This window comes from Orcinus orca, chromosome 6 (assembly GCF_937001465.1).
Source record: "Orcinus orca chromosome 6, mOrcOrc1.1, whole genome shotgun sequence".
Classification (NCBI taxonomy): domain Eukaryota; kingdom Metazoa; phylum Chordata; class Mammalia; order Artiodactyla; family Delphinidae; genus Orcinus; species Orcinus orca.
In genome coordinates, this window is record NC_064564.1 from 99,918,987 (window position 1) to 99,937,420 (window position 18,434).

Sequence of the window (18,434 nt, forward strand, 5' to 3'; positions counted from 1 at the left end):
CTATAATTTAATGAAGTGGTTTTGCAAGCCATAATAAAGAGGAACAACCAGTGGATATCATGTGACAGAAGAGGACAGAAAGTAGAGCCCTCTATTAGTTCTGTTTACAATGAAAATGAGTTGCATTCATTTGTCACCCTTCAAAATCGACCTTTCCTGAGCCCATAATCATCGACAAGTCCCCAGACAGAATCTGCTGGGGGACTCCGTGCGGTCTTGAAGAATGCCCCTTCCAAACTGCCTCCTTACTGTTGAGGAAACTGAGGCTCCGGGAGGCTTGGTGGCATCTCAGGGATGCTAGGACTGCTCATGCCCCTGCCTCAGAAGGAGCGCCAGGCTACTGCTGCCAATATTTCTGTCACCCTTATGCCTAAAGATCCATCAGTAGTGATTTGGATTTAACTATTCTATTTATTTTTTTCCCTCTCTCTGCCTCTCTCTCTCTCTCTCTCTCTCTCTCTCTCTCTCTATCTATCTCTATCTATCTATCTATCTGTCTGTCTCTCTGGTTCGGAAATGCTAATTCTTTTGGGGAGTCTTCTAATAAATCACAAATGCCTAAATTAAACAAATTTCCCCATGTCTTCCCACCCCTACCCCTGCATCATACGGGAAGGTTGTGTTTCATGGGCGTATGCCGGTGTGTGAAACTTTGAAAAGGGGAGAAGAGGCAGAAAGATTGTTAGTTGGGGTTTAGTCCAAGACTGAGTCCTTTAACTTCACAGTTTTGCTCAGACCGTGAGCCTGGCTTCTGGGAAGGATGAAATCATAATTTTTGATGCCAAAGCTGTTCACTGGCTGCTGCTTTGATGGATGACTCTTGTTCATGTGTTTTTTAAGTTACTGTCCTTTTAAAAAATTAATTTTTTGGCTGCGTTGGGCCTTCGTTGCTGTGCCCGGGCTTTCTCTAGTTGTGGTGAGTGGGGGCCACTCTTCATGTGGTGCGCGGGCTTCTCGTTGCTGTGGCTTCTTTTATTGCAGAGCACAGGCTCTAGGCACGCAGGCTTCAGTAGTTGTGGCACGTGGGCTTCAGTAGTTGTGGCACGTGGGCTCTAAAGTGCAGGCTCAGCAGTTGTGGCTCATGGGCTTAGTTGCTCCGCGGCATGTGGGATCTTCCTGGACTAGGGATTGAACTCGTGTCCCCTGCATTGGCCGGCAGATTCTTAACCACTGCACCACCAGGGAAGTCCCTTGTTCATGTGTTTTTAAGATTTTCTTGGTTCCATGGATTTAAACAGACTTTTGGCTTGAAAGATTTCAATAAATTTATAAAATGTAGTTTGAACCATTTTTATCTTGTGCTTTAACCTCTGAGAACTGTGACCGTCATATAGTTGGTACCCTCACAAGGAAAAATGGCTTATCTGAGACATAATTTTGGTTTGGGCAAATTAATGTATAAAAATCCTGCTTTGGTATAAATTAATTTTATTTAATATTGGTTTTTGTTATCAAAGTGTTGCAATCACATTTCAGAAAACTTAAATTCAGGGAATTTTTTTTTTTTTGCAATACAATGATATTTTACAATTATTTCCTTCTAGATTTAAAAAATCATCTAAAATACAATGTAGTTTCAAGCCTATGGTCCTGGCAGAATATGGAAGAGTGGGCAAAACCTTTTCCGTTTTCACCTAGTCTGGTTCCTAAATGAGCAGGTGATCTGTTCTCTCTACTTTCTGCTTGTTTCCCCTCTGCCTTTGGCAAAACTTGTCAGCATATTTAGCAGATGGTGGAGACTTTTTTTTTTTAAAACAGATTCACAGATTTGGATTCAGTAGCAATATCCTCAGTGGAATTATTCTGCTAAAAGAAATTCTCAGAGTTAAACTTGGAGGAAATGAATCAAATGTTTCCAAGCACAATTCTGAGGGATAGTTCCATTTCCTGAGATAGGGGGAAATGAAACCTCGACATTTTCATTCTAGATCCTTGAAATTTTTAACTGGACCCCGTGGCCCGGACTTGTCATTCCGTGTTGGTGAGCCCTGCCACTTGGCTGGTGCGTTTGGTGGAAGAAAAGTGTGTTCTTGCCCAGGTTATTCAAAGAGAGCTTTTTTCCTTCCATTCTGCCAAGGTATGCTACTCTTCCCTTACCCTGATTTTGTTCCACTGTCCTCATTTGCAGAGTACTCGGGTGGAGTTTGACCTGCCAGAATATTCTGTTCGTCGAAGATACCAGGATTTTGACTGGTTGAGGAACAAACTGGAAGAATCCCAGCCCACTCATCTCATTCCCGTAGGTACTAAGTCAGTACAGCTTGTTACTCACTTTTCCTGCCTTCTCTTTTCTGACGGTGTTCACTCAGCTCTCACCCTTTAAACTATGGATGAACTCTACCTTACATTTCATACCAGATTCACCCATCAAATGTACATTTTATGGATGCTGTATAATACAGTTCACCTTCAGGGTTTTGATTTCTGATTCGCTATACAGTATGCTGGTTTCTTGGGTGGGTTGGGTTAGATTTTCACTTTTATTATAACAATTTTTTGAGGTATGGAGAATCCTAATTCTCATTTGCTGCCTCCTTAAAGACTGTTTCACCCTTCCTAGACTCCATTCTTGCGGTTTGGATAGCTGCCCCCAGGTGGAGAAAGATGTCTCAGATTACAGCTGGCTGGGCTTTCTTTAGACGTGGGTAATTCTGAGAGCAGGAATCTAGCACACGATCCACTCAACCACAGTTTTTCCTTTAAGAAAACAAACCAAAAGCCAGTTAACTATTTATTGAAGAAGCATACTATTTATTTGTTATTTTAGCTACACATTTTAAAAAACAAAACTAGAGCAAATAAAATTTAGAAGACTACTTAAAATCAACATATGTATTGAGTACTTTTCTACTTTTTAATTTTAGTGTAAATAACTGTTTAGACCTCAGATGTTTCTTGGGCTTTGGGGCTTTGGGGCAATTTGGATCATAAAACTCTTCAGCAGGGCTTTATCTTTCAGGAAAACTTTGGCTGGGTAACTTCTTAGCACTGCCAGTTTTCCTGCTACCACTGCATCTTCTAGTCTTCCCTTCATGGTTGGAAAAGGCTGACTGTGCTGTGAACGCACTAGCAGTTTTCTTAGTTTTCAAGGCAGAAGTGGCCACGTTGCTCGTGCTGTGATGGGGATGATGGGTTTTGCTTGGGGCTCCATTCTTTCTCAGGGAAACCACTGCCCCCCCCCACCCACCCACCCCACCTATTCCCTCTGCTCTCCAGGCCTGAGGTTTTGCTTTTCTGTCTTCTAATCACTTAAAAACATGCCAAAAAAGAAACTATAGTTTTAAACAGTTGGAACTATTCCTCAAAATCTTAATGTGGCAAAATTGGCAGCTAGTGAAGTTTTTAAAAACAGACTTTTATTTTAGAACAGCATTAGATTTACAGAGTTACTGCAAAGATAGTAGAGCAAATTCCCATAGACCCTACACCCAGTTTTGCTTATTAGTATGGCGCATTTGTCACAAACAATGAACCAGTAATGATACATTATTATTGACTAAAAGTCCTTTATTCAGATTTCCTCGTTTTTTGCCTGATGCCCTTTTCCTGTTCCAGGATCCTATCCAGGGTAACACATTACATTTAGTTGTCATGTCTCCTTGGTCCCAGGCTCCTCTTGATTGTGACAGTTTCTCAGGCTTTCTTTGTTTTCGATGACCTTGACAGTTTTGAGGAGTACCAGGCAGGCATTTTGTAGAATGTCCCTTCGTTGAGATTTGTCTGATATTTTTCTCATAGTTAGCCTGGGGTGATGTGTTTTGAGGAGGAAAAGCACAGGGGTGAAGTACCATTCTCATTACATCATATGAGGGGTATATGCTATCATTGACAGTATTTTATCACTGTTGATGTTAACCTTGATCACCTGACTTGAGATAGTGCTTATCAGGTTTTTCCACTGTACAGTTACTCTTTTTTCTCCCCCTCTCCGTACTGTACTGGAAGGAAGTTGCTTTTTATGTGTAGCCCACACTATGCATGAGGGGAATTATGCAGCACTTCCTGGCAACTAGGAGTATATGAAGTTCGGTACTTAAAGACCAAAGGTTAGACAGCGACACCTGCTGGTGAAACATAGTAGACTCACGCATAGACACTGAAGCCAGAACTGAGAGAATGGAAGTCTCCAGAATGCCCATGGTGGATCCAGAGTATCTTTAAGTCTGGTTTCCTACGGTCTGGGTAAAAGCAGTGAGTAGAAACATCTAGAGAATTAAATTCTTGATAACTTTTTAGTGCATATCTGCGGTGGAGAGAGATTTAATGTAGGAGAGCATCTCTGCCTTAAACGTGAAAGTCAGACTGCAAACAAACTCTTCCCCCCCCCCCCCCCCCAGAGAAATTCGTCTTACAGCACCTTTGCTGGGAGGTATCTGTTATTAATAATCGACTTTGGTCCTTTTACTAGGCCTTTTTACTGCCCTTGGGAAGGTGAAGGGTAATAACATAGACAAGGGACTCCTGCCCAGGGGAGTTAACTATCAGATGGAGACCCAGTAAACATGTAACATAATTATTGTTTAAATTTTCATTTCTTTTTTTTTTTAAAAGCTTTATTGAGGTATAATTCAGTATACCATACAATTCACCCATGTGAAATGTACAAGTCAGGGGCTTTTGGTATATTCATAGAGCTGTGTAACCATCAGCACAATCAGTTTTAGAACCTTTTCATCACCCCCAAAAGAAACCTCTTACTTCTTGCCTGTTGCTTCCAAATCCTCTATATTCCGCATTGCCTGGCAACCACTACTCTACCTGTCTCTATAGATGTGCCTGTTCTGGACATTTCATGTAAGTAGAATCATACACAATGGCCTTTTGTGACTGGGTTTTTTTTCGTAGCATAATGTTTTCAGGGTTCATTCATGTCGTAGCACGTGTCAGTGCTTTGTTTTTATTGTCAAGTAACATTCCATTCTATGGATATGTCATATTTTGTCTGTCCATTCACCTTTGATGGACATTTGGGTTGTTTCCACTTTTTGGCTGTTACGAGTAATGCTGCTATGAACATCCATGTGCAAGTTTTTGTGTGCACATATGTTTTCATTTTTCTTGGGTCTATACCTAGGAATATAATTGCTGAATCATGTATAACTCTATATTTAACCTTTTGAGGAACTGCCGGACTGTTTTCCAAAGTGGCTGCATCATTTTACGTACGCACCAGCTGTGTATGAGGGTTCCATTTTCTCCACGTCTGCATCAACACCCGTTATTATCTTTCTTTTTGATAATAGCCACCCTAGTGGGTATGAAATGGTGTCTCTTTGTGGTTTTGATTTGCATTTCCCTGACAGCTAATGATGTTGAATTTTTTTTTTAATGTACCTTTATTATCTTCCTTGGAGAAATATCTGTTCAGATCCTTTGCCCATTTTAAAATTGGGTTGTGTCTTTTTATTGTTGAGTTAAAATGGTTCTTTATATAATCTAGATACTTATCTCTTCCCAGATATATGATTTGCAAAAATTTTCTCCCATTTAATGGGTTGTCTCTTTATTTTCTTGATGGTGCCCTGTGGAGTACCAAGTTTTAAAATCTTGATGAAGTCCACTTTACCTATGTTTTCTTTGTTTGCCTGTGCTTTTGGTGTTTTAGCTAAGAAACCATTGCTCATTCCTAGGTCATAAAGTTTTACACCTATGTTGTCTTCTAAAAATCTTTTTTTAAATAATTTATTTATTTTTGTCTGCATTGGGTCTTCGTTGCTGCGCACGGGTTTTTCTCTAGTTGCGGCGAGCGGGGGCTACTCTTCGTTGTGGTGCGTGGACTTCTCATTGTGGTGACTTCTCTTTGTTGCGGAGCATGGGCCCTAAGCACGCGGGTCCAGTAGTTGTGGCTCATGGGCTCAGTAGTTGTGGCTCACGGGCTCAGTAGTTGTGGCACACAGGCTTAGTTGCTCTGCGGCATGTGGGATCTTCCTGGACCAGGGCTCGAACCCGTGTCCCCTGCATTGGCAGGCAGATTCTTAACCACTGTGCCACCAGGGTAGTCCCTTCTAAAATTTTTTATGATTTTAGCTTTTAGAAAATGTAGGTCTTTAATCCATTTTGAGTTTGTTTTTATACAGTTAGTTTTCATTTCTTTAACCAGTGAAGCTACATATCTTCTTATGACTTTATTGAATGTCGGCATTTCTTTAATGAATTGCCTCTTTATTTTTCTGTTTTTTTTCTTAGTGGTTTGTAAACACTCCATATCTGCGAAGGAAATTAACCCAGTTGAGAATATCTATTTTTTTCTCTAGTTGTCTTTTGTCTTCAGCTTGACTCCATAAAAGATAACATCCCTTCCCTCCCAGCCAAGTTAATTTTTCCCTTACAGTTTCTGGCTTTGAAGCTTGTTTCTAACCTAGGATGTTAAAAAAAAAAATGTTCTGTATTTTCTTCTATTACTTTTATGTCCTCATGTTTTATATTTAAATCTAGAATTTTTTCTGATGCGAGATGGGAGGATCTTATTTTTTTCAGATGGTGAGTTGTTCCAGAACCATTTAGGAGTAATCAGTCGCCGGTGTAATCGTTTGTGTATTAGACTATGTCATGCATTAGATTTGTACATTTTGGGGCTATTTCTGAACACTTTGGTTCATCGATCTCTTTTCTATTTCGTGTGGTGTCCCTGCTACACTACTGAATCATTACAAGTTTACGGAACGTTTCATCATCTGGTTGGATAGGCCCCCATCTATGCCCACAGTAGTCTTTGTTTTCCGAGATGTTCTGCCTATTTGCACGTTTTGTTTTTCCGGTGAATTTTAGAATCTTTTGGATCAGTTGGAGAATGGCGGGTGGTGGTGGGTTCTTGGAGTTTTTTGTGGGTTTTTCTTTTTGCCAGTTTTAGTTACAGCTGTGGTTAAAAATATGTGAGAATTCCGAAGCTTTCAGAGTCTATTGCTTACGTTATGAGCATGGAGATAAAGTTCCCACTTTTTTTGAGCTTCACTGGAACCATGTGAAATTGTAGGTGAACAGCCAGCCAGACTGTGGTTCTGGGGAGGCCCCAGGTTCCTTCATCTGCCTCTCCGCATTGGCTGTCCTGAGACCTGCCCTGTTTCCAGCCCCTGTGGCTCTGAACTTGGCAGCTTCTGGGGCTCTGCTGGGGAAATCCAACCCCTTACTTCCTTAGCCGACTGCTTCCTTGCCTGAGTCGTGTCACAAGATGGTTGATACTGATGGATTTTTCTCTCAATCCAATCTTTTCTGCTTTGTGTCTTTAACAAATTCTGTCCTGTTAACAGTACCTTTATATGTTCTGGTGCTGCAACAGATTTTTCTATTTTTATATGGCTTTGTTTTTCTGGAATTTTAAAAGCAGAAAGAAATAATCATATGTTCTTCAAATGCCAACCTAAAACTAGAACTGTGCTGGATGTGTTATGTTTGTCATCTCATAATCGCAATTCACTTTGGTTTTCTTTGTAATCTAATAGTTGGAGCCACCAGAGGGTCTTCATTGTGACGTGGTTTTTGCTTTTTAATGTATTTTTTGTCTCAGAAGTTGGTTTTAACACCGCTTCATTTACTGGGGCACAAATAATTACACAGCAGAGAGATTTCATGACTCAGTGAATGCACATTTTGAAGATGAAGCAAATACATTTATTAAAGTCTTTAGTTTTTAATTTCACTTAGAAATTTAATGTTTGCTTCAGTTTTTATGAAGGGAGCTTTGCTGGAAGGATGCATTTGTATTTATTATGGACCCAGTTTTGTTTTGGGTAGTGGTAAACTCATGGGAATTAATAGGAAGAGATTTGTAATGCAGCATTTGTTTTTCTTAATATGAAATAATCAGTAAGAAGTCTAACTTCACTTTCTAGTTGGCTCCTTTTTCTCGTACTGTTAAATATATATGCTTTTAGTTTACCAAGTAGATAAGTTAATAAATAGTGAATCATTAGTTGAACTTTCCAGTACCTGAATTAAATCAGGTTAATTAATTAATTAATCAGGTTAATTAATTAATTAATCAGGTTAATTAATTAATTAATTCAGAAATGAAATTGAGTTATTTATAGTGAGGCGGATGGACCTAGAGTCTGTCATACAGAGTGAAGTAAGTCAGAAAGAGAAAAACAAATATCGTATGCTAACACATATATATGGAATCTAAAAAACAAACAAAAAAATGGTCATGAAGAACCTAGGGGCAAGACGGGGATAAAGATGCAGACCTACTAGAGAATGGACTTGAGGATATGGGGAGGAGGAAGGGTAAGCTGTGACAAAACGAGAGAGTGGCATGGACATATATACACTACCAAACGTAAAATAGATAGCTAGTGGGAAGCAGCCGCATAGCACAGGGAGATCAGCTAGGTGGTTTGTGACCACCTAGAGGGGTGGGATAGGGAGGGTGGGAGGGAGAGAGATGCAAGAGGGAGGAGATATGGGGATATATGTATATGTATGGCTGATTCACTTTGTTATAAAGCAGAAACTAACACACCATTGTAAAGCAATTATACTCCAATAAAGATGTTAAAGAAAAAAAGGGGGGGGCGGCAGGCAGGGCTGTGTCCCTTCTGGAGGCTCTAGGGGAGAATTTGTTCCTCCCCTTTCCAGTCTCTAGAGGCCGCCTGCATTCCTTGGCTCAGACCTCTTCCTCTTTCTTCAAAGCCAGCAGCATTGCATCTCCTCTCCTCTCTGACATCTGCTTCCATCCTTGCATTTTTTTTTTAATTGAGATAAAATTCACATAACATAAAGTTCACCGAAGTGTATAAGTCAGTGGCTTTTATTATATTCACAATGTTTTGCAGTCACCACCATCTAATTTCAGGACATTTTCATCACCCCAAAAAGAAACCCCATACCCATTAAGTAATCACTTCCCATCCCCTCTTTTCCCCAGCCCAAATATCATGAATAATGTTGATTGAACATTTGTTGTACAAGTTTTTGTGTGAAAACTTGCTTTCAATTATTTTGGCTGTATGCCAGGGGATGGAATTAATTGCTGGATCACATGGTAACTCTATGTTTAAGTTTTCGAGGAACTGCCAAACCGTTTTCTGCAGTGACTGTGCCATTTTACATCCCCGCCAGCAAGGTATGAGGGTTCCGACCTCTCTATATACTTGCCAACACTTGTGATTTCCTTTTTTTTCTTTTCTTTTATAGCATCCTAGTGGGTTCAGAATGGTATCCCAGGTGATTTAAAAAAAATTTTTTTTGGCTTAAAACGTGGTAGTTTTATGTTTAGTCCACTTCCCTTTTTTGCTTTCTGTTCTCAGTATTTACCAATTAATACAAATAGTTGGCATTCATTTGGTATCTACCATGTGCTTGGAGCTGTGTTGAACTTTTTCTTCACTTGTATTATTTCTTTTACGGAGTGTAGATGCCCTTGATTTTACCAGCAATCCAGATTCCTATGCATAGACAACCCAGAAGGTAATTATAAGGGTGAGGCAGAGAGTAGGTATATCGCTTTAAGGAAGCTTGAAATAGGAAGAAACAAATTTATGAAGCCATGTACATTTGGCAATAATGATGCTTATTACAGAAGGAAATTCTGTTCGCAGAAGGATTCACCCCAGGGTTCCTTTAACTAGCAAGCTCCCCTGATTCATTAAACAAAGTTCAATGTACTAAATCTGAAGAATGGATAACTCTTTTCAGAAGGTTATCTGTTACGTGAAATGAGGCATACCTAACTACTTATTTGCTCATTAGGCCTTTTCCCTAAGTCCTCTTCAGCATAGGCAAATGAGAGTATGCTCAACAGGACTCCTGAGACAAAAATATCCACTGGGTTTGGTAATTACAAAGTCACTGATCATCTTTAAAAGAGCGGTTTCTACATGAAGCAGGGATAGGGCAGAGAAACACAGCATTGAAGGCAGTACCAATGATGGCTTCGTTTTGGGGTGAAGAAAGGTTGGGGGTTGAGAAATCAAGGGGAAGAGTGGAAGTAAAGGTAAATGATTCTTTTCAAAAAGGTTGAATGAGACAGGAAGGAGAGTGGAGACGATGTAAGGTCAAGAGATAGATTTTTTTTTTCTTCAGGTAGAAAGAGAACCAACCATGTTTTTGTAGACTCAGAATAGAGCTGAATGAGGGGATGTTGAAGATAAACAGTAGAGAAGGTATAATTAATTGATGGTGACAAGGTGCATGATAGTAAACTAATGGGTCAAGGACACAGATGGAATAGTTAGCTTTGGGGAGGGGGCTGTTCTCTACAGCCACTTGAGGCACGGAGGCAAAGGTGGCACCCAGTAGAGTCTCTACTCTTGAGATCTAAAACATACGGGCTTTCCAAAGCTCTTCAAGTCGAGGCTGTTGAATTCTCTCATACCCAAGTGCTTCCTTTCCAGCAGTGCTGGTGTTGCCAATTCCTAAATATTTGAACGCTTTCGTGTTATAAATTGGGTTGCTTCTTGGCTTTCTCACTCTAAGTGCTTAGGTTTCCACATTGCCTATGTCCATGTTCCTGTATCTTATTTATTTCAGCATTTGTGTGTGTGTGTGTGTGTGTGCGCTTGGGGGTCTATAACTTAAAAGAAAAAAAATCTCTATTTTCACACATTACAGAGTTTAAGGAGGTTGCAGACTTAAATGCTTGTTCCAGTTTTTCCGTCTCCTCGTCAACACTTGTTCTTTCCTTTCCTGTCTTTCTCTGTCTCTATTATGGTCATCCTAGTGGGTGTGAAGTGGTATCTCACTGTGTTGTTTTTTTTTTAACATCTTTATTGGAGTATAATTGCTTTACAGTGGTGTGTTAGTTTCTGCTTTATAACAAAGTAAATCAGCTATACATATACATATATCCCCATATCTCCTCCCTCTTGCGTCTCCCTCCCACCATTCCTATCCCACCCCTCTAGGTGGTCACAAAGCACCGAGCTGATCTCCCTGTGCTATGTGGCTGCTTCCAGCTAGCTATCTATTTTACATTTGGTAGTGTATATATGTCCATGCCACTCTATCACTTCGTCCCAGCTTACACTTCTCCGCCCATGTCCTCAAGTCCATTCTCTACGTCTGCGTCTTTATTCCTGTCCTGCTCCTAGGTTCTTCAGAACCCTTTTTTTTTTTTTGATTCCATATATATGTGTTAGCATACGGTATTTGTTTTTCTCTTTCTGACTTACTTCACTCTGTATGACAGACTCTAGGTCCATCCACCTCACTACAAATAACTCAATTCGTTTCTTTTTATGGCTAATATTCCATCGTATATATGTGCCACATCTTCTTTATCCATTCATCGGTCGATGGACACTTAGGTTGCTTCCATGTCCTGGCTACTGTAAATAGAGCTGCAGTGAACATTGTGGTACATGTCTCTTTTAATTATGGTTTTCTCAGGATATATGCCCAATAGTGGGATTCCTGGGTCATATGGCAGTTCTATTTTTAGTTTTTTAAGAAACCTCGATACTGTTCTCCATAGTGGCTGTATCAATTTACATTCCCACCAGCAGTACAAGAGGGTTCCCTTTTCTCCACACCCTCTCCAGCATTTATTGTTTGTAGGTTTTTTTGATGATGGCCATTCTGACTGGTGTGAGGTGATACCTCACTGTAGTTTTTTGTTTGTTTGTTTGTTTGTTTGTGGTACGCGGGCCTCTCACTGTTGTGACCTCTCCCGTTGCGGAGCACAGGCTCCGGACACGCAGGCTCAGCGGCCATGGCTCACGGGCCCAGCCGCTCCGCGGCATGTGGGATCTTCCCGGACTGGGGCATGAACCCACGTCCCCTGCATCGGCAGGCGGACTCTCAACCACTGCGCCACCAGGGAAGCCCCTCATTGTAGTTTTGATTTGCATTTCTCTAATGATTATCTCACTGTGGTTTTGGTTTGTATTTCCCTAATGGCTAAGGATGTCAAGCGTCTTTTCATGTGCGTTTTGGCCATTTGTACATCTTCTTTGGAGAAATGTCTACTGGGTCATTTGCCCTTTTTTAAATATAAATGTTCTTTTAATATTTCATAACCAAAACATTTTCAAATTGTGCATTAGCAGATACTCTCTTTCCCTGTGGTGGCAGTAATGAGGAAGGCCTTTTAATCAAGCTGCTGTGGAAATAGGTTAAAGCTCAAGGATCCCTTGGAAGCCAGGTAGTTTTAAATTGCCGACAATATTGGCTCAGAGTAAATACGATGGAGAGATTTATTTGAGTGAGGAGTAAAGGAAGTTATATTATTAAGAACCTTTAAGCATAAACCTAAACAAAAAAATTGCCTTGGAAAAGGTATTTTTTTAGATACACGGGTTTCCCTAATGTACTTATCTTTTCATTCACCAAATTCTTTTACCCCTTGAACTGGGAGTAGGATGTTAAGATATTTAAATAAATTTTTGTGTGGCTGATGTTGTCTGACTCCTTTCCTTTCTTTCTTATCTTGCCTTAACTTTCCCATTATATCACCTGTGCCTCAAGCAACGTAAAGGTAACTATACCGTCCGATTTACCGGTAGACGTTAACTGACTGTTTTCTGTGTTCCAGGGACCATGCTCTACTGTTTCATTTCTTGTATTATAAAATTGACTGGGTAGTTGTGATTTACTCCATGGGTATTTTTTTTTCAGAAATATTTATACTGATGACTACATAAAGATCTGACCGATGAAGAAAGACTGTTCTTGACAGATGGTCCTAGGACTTATTTGCTAGCCTGGTTTTTCTCTGCACTTCCTTATCAGTTACTCTGAATATTTTTGTTCATGTCATTGTAGCCACTTCCTGAGAAGTTTGTGGTGAAAGGTGTTGTGGATCGTTTTTCAGAAGAGTTTGTGGAGACCAGAAGAAAAGCTTTGGATAAATTCCTGAAAAGAATTACGGATCATCCTGTGCTTTCTTTCAATGAACACTTTAATGTTTTCCTTACTGCTAAGGTAAGCAGCATTTTTCATGTTCCTCTCCCAGGTTAGCATTCTTTGGGCTCTTTCTTAAAAGCTGTTTTGATCTCTCACAAGCCACCCCCGTAGTGGGTGTCATAGAATTGCTCTGGGTTTGTTTTTTTTGTTTTTGTTTCTGGTGCTCATCGGCCCTGGCACGGTTTCCATGTTAGAATTTAGGAGAAATATCCCCCTGCAGCAGTCAAGGAAGTTAGAATAGTTTCACTTACCAAAAGCAGGGATAAGTGTTTCCCTACACACTTAACCGGCGATATTACTGGGTGAGGCCGTTCTGACCAACGGTGGGCACGAAAGGGAAAGAATGTTTATTGAGTGTTTGGTAAGGACATATTTCACAGGAACCCTGTGAGTATTTGCTTATAGCCTCATTTCACAGGCAAGGAAACTAAAGTTCAGGGCGTGTGTACTAGTTCAGCTGGCATCACTAGGTTGTGAAATAGGGTCATTGTGGCTCCTGAGGCCACCGTTTGCACAGACTGCCCGACCAAGAGTAGTTGAGCATTACTTGCCCACGGCCAAGTTCCTAGCCAGTGGGCATTTCCCAGGCACTTGCCAGGGAAATAGTTGGGGCCTACACAGCTGCCAGATTCTATGTATTCAAACTCAAGCTGGCGCCCCCGACTTTTCTCTGAACTTCCCTGTTGGCAGAACTGACCGGCAGCCTGAGGTGCTCGACTCTGATTGTCTGCAGATATGGGAGCTCGTGTTCAGACTCCTGTGCCAGCTTCCCTCCAGCCCCATCTGTTTATTTTCATGTATCCTATTCTCACATTCAGGCCATAGGTAATTCATTCCATGTTGGCAAGGGTATTAAGGCCCAGGTACTTTTCAGTTTTCTTTTTCAAAATGGCAAAATGGAGAAATATTTACAGACAGCATCAGTTGCCGTAAAGACGTTGGAGGGGATGCCATTCTCCGGACGTAAGAGCCACCTGGCAAAGTCCTCCAGGGTTGTGGGTTTTCTTTTTTACTTTTTCCTGGACCTCAGTTGGCACTTAGCCTCCTTGATGACATTCCTGTTCCTCTTCTTTTTTTCCTGGAAACCTTTCCCACACAGGTCAAACTTGTGTTCTTTTTAAAAATAAGTATTTCCTGGTGAACTGCTTCTCGGACGTAGTTCTTCCAGTGACTACACAAAGTAAAATCCACTCTCTTCCCCAAAAGTGCAGCTCACTGTTTCACCCAGATTAGTGGTTCGTTGTCCAGGCAGGCCCTCAAGTTTCATCATTTTTATTGAATAAAGAGACAAAGGAGGAGAAAGCTTGGACCCCCGGTCATTAGGAATTTGTGTAAAGAATAAGTAAGAAAGGTGGTTTTTTCTTTCTTTTTTTTTTGGGGGGGGGGTATATGTGGTGTTCATCTGTGGACCAAGCAATATGAACTGATTTTATTTTTAATTTGCTCAATTTTGTTACTGAAGTATAACATACATAGAGAAAAATATATAAATCACAGCTCAGTAAATGATCACAAAATGAACATACCTTTATAATCACTACCCAATCAAGACAGAAAATCCCCAGCACACTGGAAGCCTCTCTCATCTCTGCTCCCAATCACCACCACCCCGCTCCTCCCCAGGGTAAACAGTATCCTGATTTCTATCATCAGAGATAACTGATTTTTTTTTTTAAGCCCTTCAAAGTCTTAATCAAAATCTAACTTGACGTGAGTGAGTACGGGGGAGTTGGCTTGTTTAAAAACAACAGCCTCCTGCCTTAGTTGTTTTATTTGCTGAAGCAAATGCACTAAATAACCTCATCTTTTCTTTTATTTCTTTTTAATTGTGGGAAAATACACATGACATAAAATTTACCATCTTGGGCTTCCCTGGTGGTGCAGTGGTTGAGAGTCCACCTGCCGATGCAGGGGACACGGGTTCGTGCCCCGGTCCGGGAAGATCCCACATGCCGCGGAGCGGCTAGGCCCGTGAGCCATGGCCGCTGAGCCTGTGCGTCCGGAGCCTGTGCTCCGCAACGGGAGAGGCCACAACAGTGAGAGGTCCGCGTACCGCAAAAAAAAAAAAAAAAAATTTACCATCTTAACCATTTTACAGTGTACAGTTGGGAAATGTTAAGTATATTCACCCTGTCGTACATCTAATCTCCAGAACTTTTTCATCCTGCAAAACTGAAACTTTGTACCCACTAAACAATAACTCCCCATCTCACCCACCCCGTACCCCCATCTTTTCTCTTAAAACGCTTTGAATAACTTGGTCCTGTCCTTAGATAGGCCACTGACATGCTCTGCCATAGGGAACGCAGAAGCTCTCCTCTTCCTTGTGATGACATGATCTTACCACAAATTAGAAGGGTCCTTAAGAAGAAACCACTGATGCTGGGGGAGGTGGAGGATGTTAGTATCAGCTGTGTTCAAATCAGTGTTTTCATCGTTGGCAGAATGGGTGCAGCAGTCAGATAGGTACGACTAAATAACTGTACTCAACACGTTAATGAACTTGGTTAACTGGGGATTCTTTGTAAAGTGCTACTTGAAGTCGAGTTTATGCAGTCCAGTGAGTCCATTTGGATCGAACCCTGATCCAAAAAAACATTGTGGAGCAATTCCTAGAACTCCAGGGCTTCAGTTATGGTCTTGTGAAAGCCTGGTGCCTACAGGGATGCTTTTATCTAGAGTGTATGAGGTTAGAAGGGGAGATAAGATCATCATTTTATTTAAAATGTTTTTCTTTGGCTGTGGCATGCAGGATCTTAGCTCCCCAACCAGGGATCGAACCCTCGCCCCCTGCAGTGGAATCGCAGCGTCCTAACCACTGGACCGCCAGGGACTTCCCCGAGATGGGATCTTTAGAACATTGTCTCAGGCAGGTGGCATAGAAAGGAAGGACAGAGATGGAGGAGGGAGCTTAGAGGAGGTTGCTGCCGTTTTTAAGATCAGTGAGCTTTGCATATATTTCACATGCTGACGGATTAGAAGTTGGAATTATAGACAGGAGAGAAGGGATGGTTGAGAGGGCAAGGGCCTTGGCTGGTGGGGGGAGTGTGGACAGGAGAGGGCAGAATCAAGAGCAGAAGTGAAGGCCTTGGCTGCATGGAGGAGGAGGACGTGAAATCAGGAGGGATCTACATTTCAGGCACTTTGGGAGACCTGAGCCTGGGATGGTGTGTCACGTGGGAAGGGGCTGTCAGACAGCTGTGTTAACCTCTGCTCTATCCCTACATGAGGCGAGGTCACCAGAAAGCAGTGGCCTTGTGCCGTGTTCCCTTCTCTCCCTGTAGACCTGTCCCTCTAGGACTGGGAATTATCATTCTGTTAGTATCGAGGGTAGACATAAGGAACAGACACCTGCATCTTCTGTAAAACCACTTTTGAAGGCACCATTAAAGTAAGTGACATAGAACAACGGGAAGATACTGAAGATTCCCCTTAGAGTTTAATGATAGGAAGAAATTTATTTTACCTGGCAGACTAATATGCTCTTTAGGTTTCAGTTCAGTGGATTATGCAGCTGAACGTATTTCCCATTAATGCCTCAACCAAGAAATCCAGGGTAAAATGTTTTGTCATTTGCAGCATCTATCCTTGGGCTGGGTTTTGTAGCACCACCTTTCCTGTCACTGTCTCCTGCTTCCCACCCTCCACTTCCCTTATATGGCTTTGGTTAGGATATAAATAAATGAATGGAATGAATCTCAGCTCTTGAATTTGGTCCTAAAGACAATTTAGGATCTTTTGTATAGAACAAAGGGACACTTCTTTAAAAACTTGTATTTAAACAGTTGTGTTTAAAGGAAGGTGTGCTGGGTGAGTGAACCTGATTGGAAAGGTAGGAGTCCAGCTCTGTATAAAGAGACCTGGGCGTAAAGGTGCAGGAGTATGAGCGTGGTGGCTGTGATGGCTGTGATGGCAAGGAGAGGAGACGTGGGGGGGGTGGGGGGGGTGGGGGGGGTGGGGGTGAGCGCCTTAACCTAACTCACCTCCTTATTTTCTGAGTCTTCCATTTCCAAAAGGAAGCTGCCTAAAGGAGTTGGCTTACTGAGTCCTGGCCATGTGAGCAGTCGAGCCCTTTGAGTTTGTTTGTTCGTATGTCATCCTTAGGACCTGAATGCCCATAAGAAGCAAGGGATGGCGTTGCTGACTCGGGTGGGTGAGTCGGTCAAGCATGTCACTGGCGGCTACAAGCTGAGGAGTCGGCCTCTCGAGTTTGCAGCCATAGGCGAGTACTTAGACACATTTGCGCTCAAGCTGGGAACCATTGATCGAATAGCCCAGCGGATCATCAAGGAGGAAATAGGTGAGCTCTCCGTTGAGTTCTTGATCAGGCCCAGGGGCCACGTTTGCAGAAATGGCATTCATTGCGCCAAGCAGAATCAAAATGCAGAAATGCCGGAGCAGCAGAACCAGGCCACATTTTGCTTATAAAAGTAATAAATAAATACAAGAAGCGGGGGAGGTAGTTGTGACCAGAGTATAATTTTGCACCCCGTCCCTTGCCCTGCATTTCATCCTTGTGTTTGCTTTCCCCATAGCAAACAACCACTCTGAGCCTCTAGGCTTTTCCACTTTTCTCTCGCTCAGCTTCCCTTCATCCATAGCAATAATCATTTAAAAAATAAACTTAAGTATCTTTTCTGGCAGAAAGATGGTTCAAAATGAGAGCAGTGTTTGCCAAAGTTACTATCCTAATGAGCCTTCAGGCTTGAAATTGACTCACCTGCCTACCCTTGCTTCATTTCAAACCCACTCTTCCTGACCCAGGGAGTTATGAGGCCTTTGTTCTTGCCACCACTTCCTCCCCACCCTTCTCATGGCCACTTGCTTTTTTGTGTCCCAGAATGTTGGGGCCCTTTGTTTTCTTACACATATGTAGGCCAAATAGACCTGAACAGTGTTAATGATCATGCTGGCATGTGATGTGAAACACATAGAGAAGGATTCTCCGGTAGTTGCCATCCATTGGTTACTAAGAAATGGCAACAACATTTTGTTGTAATGGCAAGAATCCTGGTGACAAATGATAGGCCAGGTTTTTTTGTGGGAGAAATCAAACAACATTTTTCCTTGTTCCCTGTGCTTTGATTCTCCTTTACCTGCTGCTGGTATCCTGTAGGGCCTGCAGGTTTTGGAAATGGCTTTAGGTACCATCTACACCTAAAGATCATGTGGGGTAAATTCTGATGGGACCAAGGTGTTGGGGTGACCCCTGAGTGAGAGAGTTGAGTCTGCTTAGGTAAGACCACATTTCTTGTATCAACTGTTTCCTAAAATTCCATTATTTTTCCATTGTGACTGATTTTTTTTTTAATTTTTAAAAACACCCCCCTAAACCTATATGAAATTCTACCTCCATTGCCTGTTAAAATATGGCTTCACTGTAGGGGTAGGTGAGTAGGGTTCTAGGAAGATATTTGGTGGATGTAGCTCCCACCACCTTCCCCCAAAGGCATTGTGGTCCCCATTATCCAGAGGCATGACATTCCTATTATGGAGTAGAGTTGATTGATGTTACAGTGTTAGCTGTAATATCAGCTTTTGGAGATTAAAAAAATTGGTTATAAACAGTGTTGTGTTTAAAGGAAAGCATACTC

At 41.7% G+C, this 18,434-nt stretch overlaps 1 protein-coding gene across 8 annotated transcripts in view; it reads left to right on the forward strand.

Moving 5' to 3' along the window:
* SNX30 (sorting nexin family member 30) overlaps nucleotides 1-18,434 on the forward strand; it is a 121,748-nt gene that overhangs the window by 54,550 nt on the left and 48,764 nt on the right. For 7 of the 8 annotated variants that reach the window (XR_007477860.1, XR_007477861.1, XR_004483045.2 and 4 more), the window contains exons 3-5: nucleotides 2,129-2,239; nucleotides 12,700-12,858; nucleotides 16,945-17,140. Coding sequence is in view for 4 of the 8 variants with exons in the window: in XM_004269329.4 (XP_004269377.1) it covers nucleotides 2,129-2,239; nucleotides 12,700-12,858; nucleotides 16,945-17,140 (466 nt within the window). In the remaining 4 variants the exon portion in view is untranslated. The remainder of the gene's footprint in view (nucleotides 1-2,128; nucleotides 2,240-12,699; nucleotides 12,859-16,944; nucleotides 17,141-18,434) is intronic. The other variant, XM_049710977.1, reaches the window with a different exon arrangement.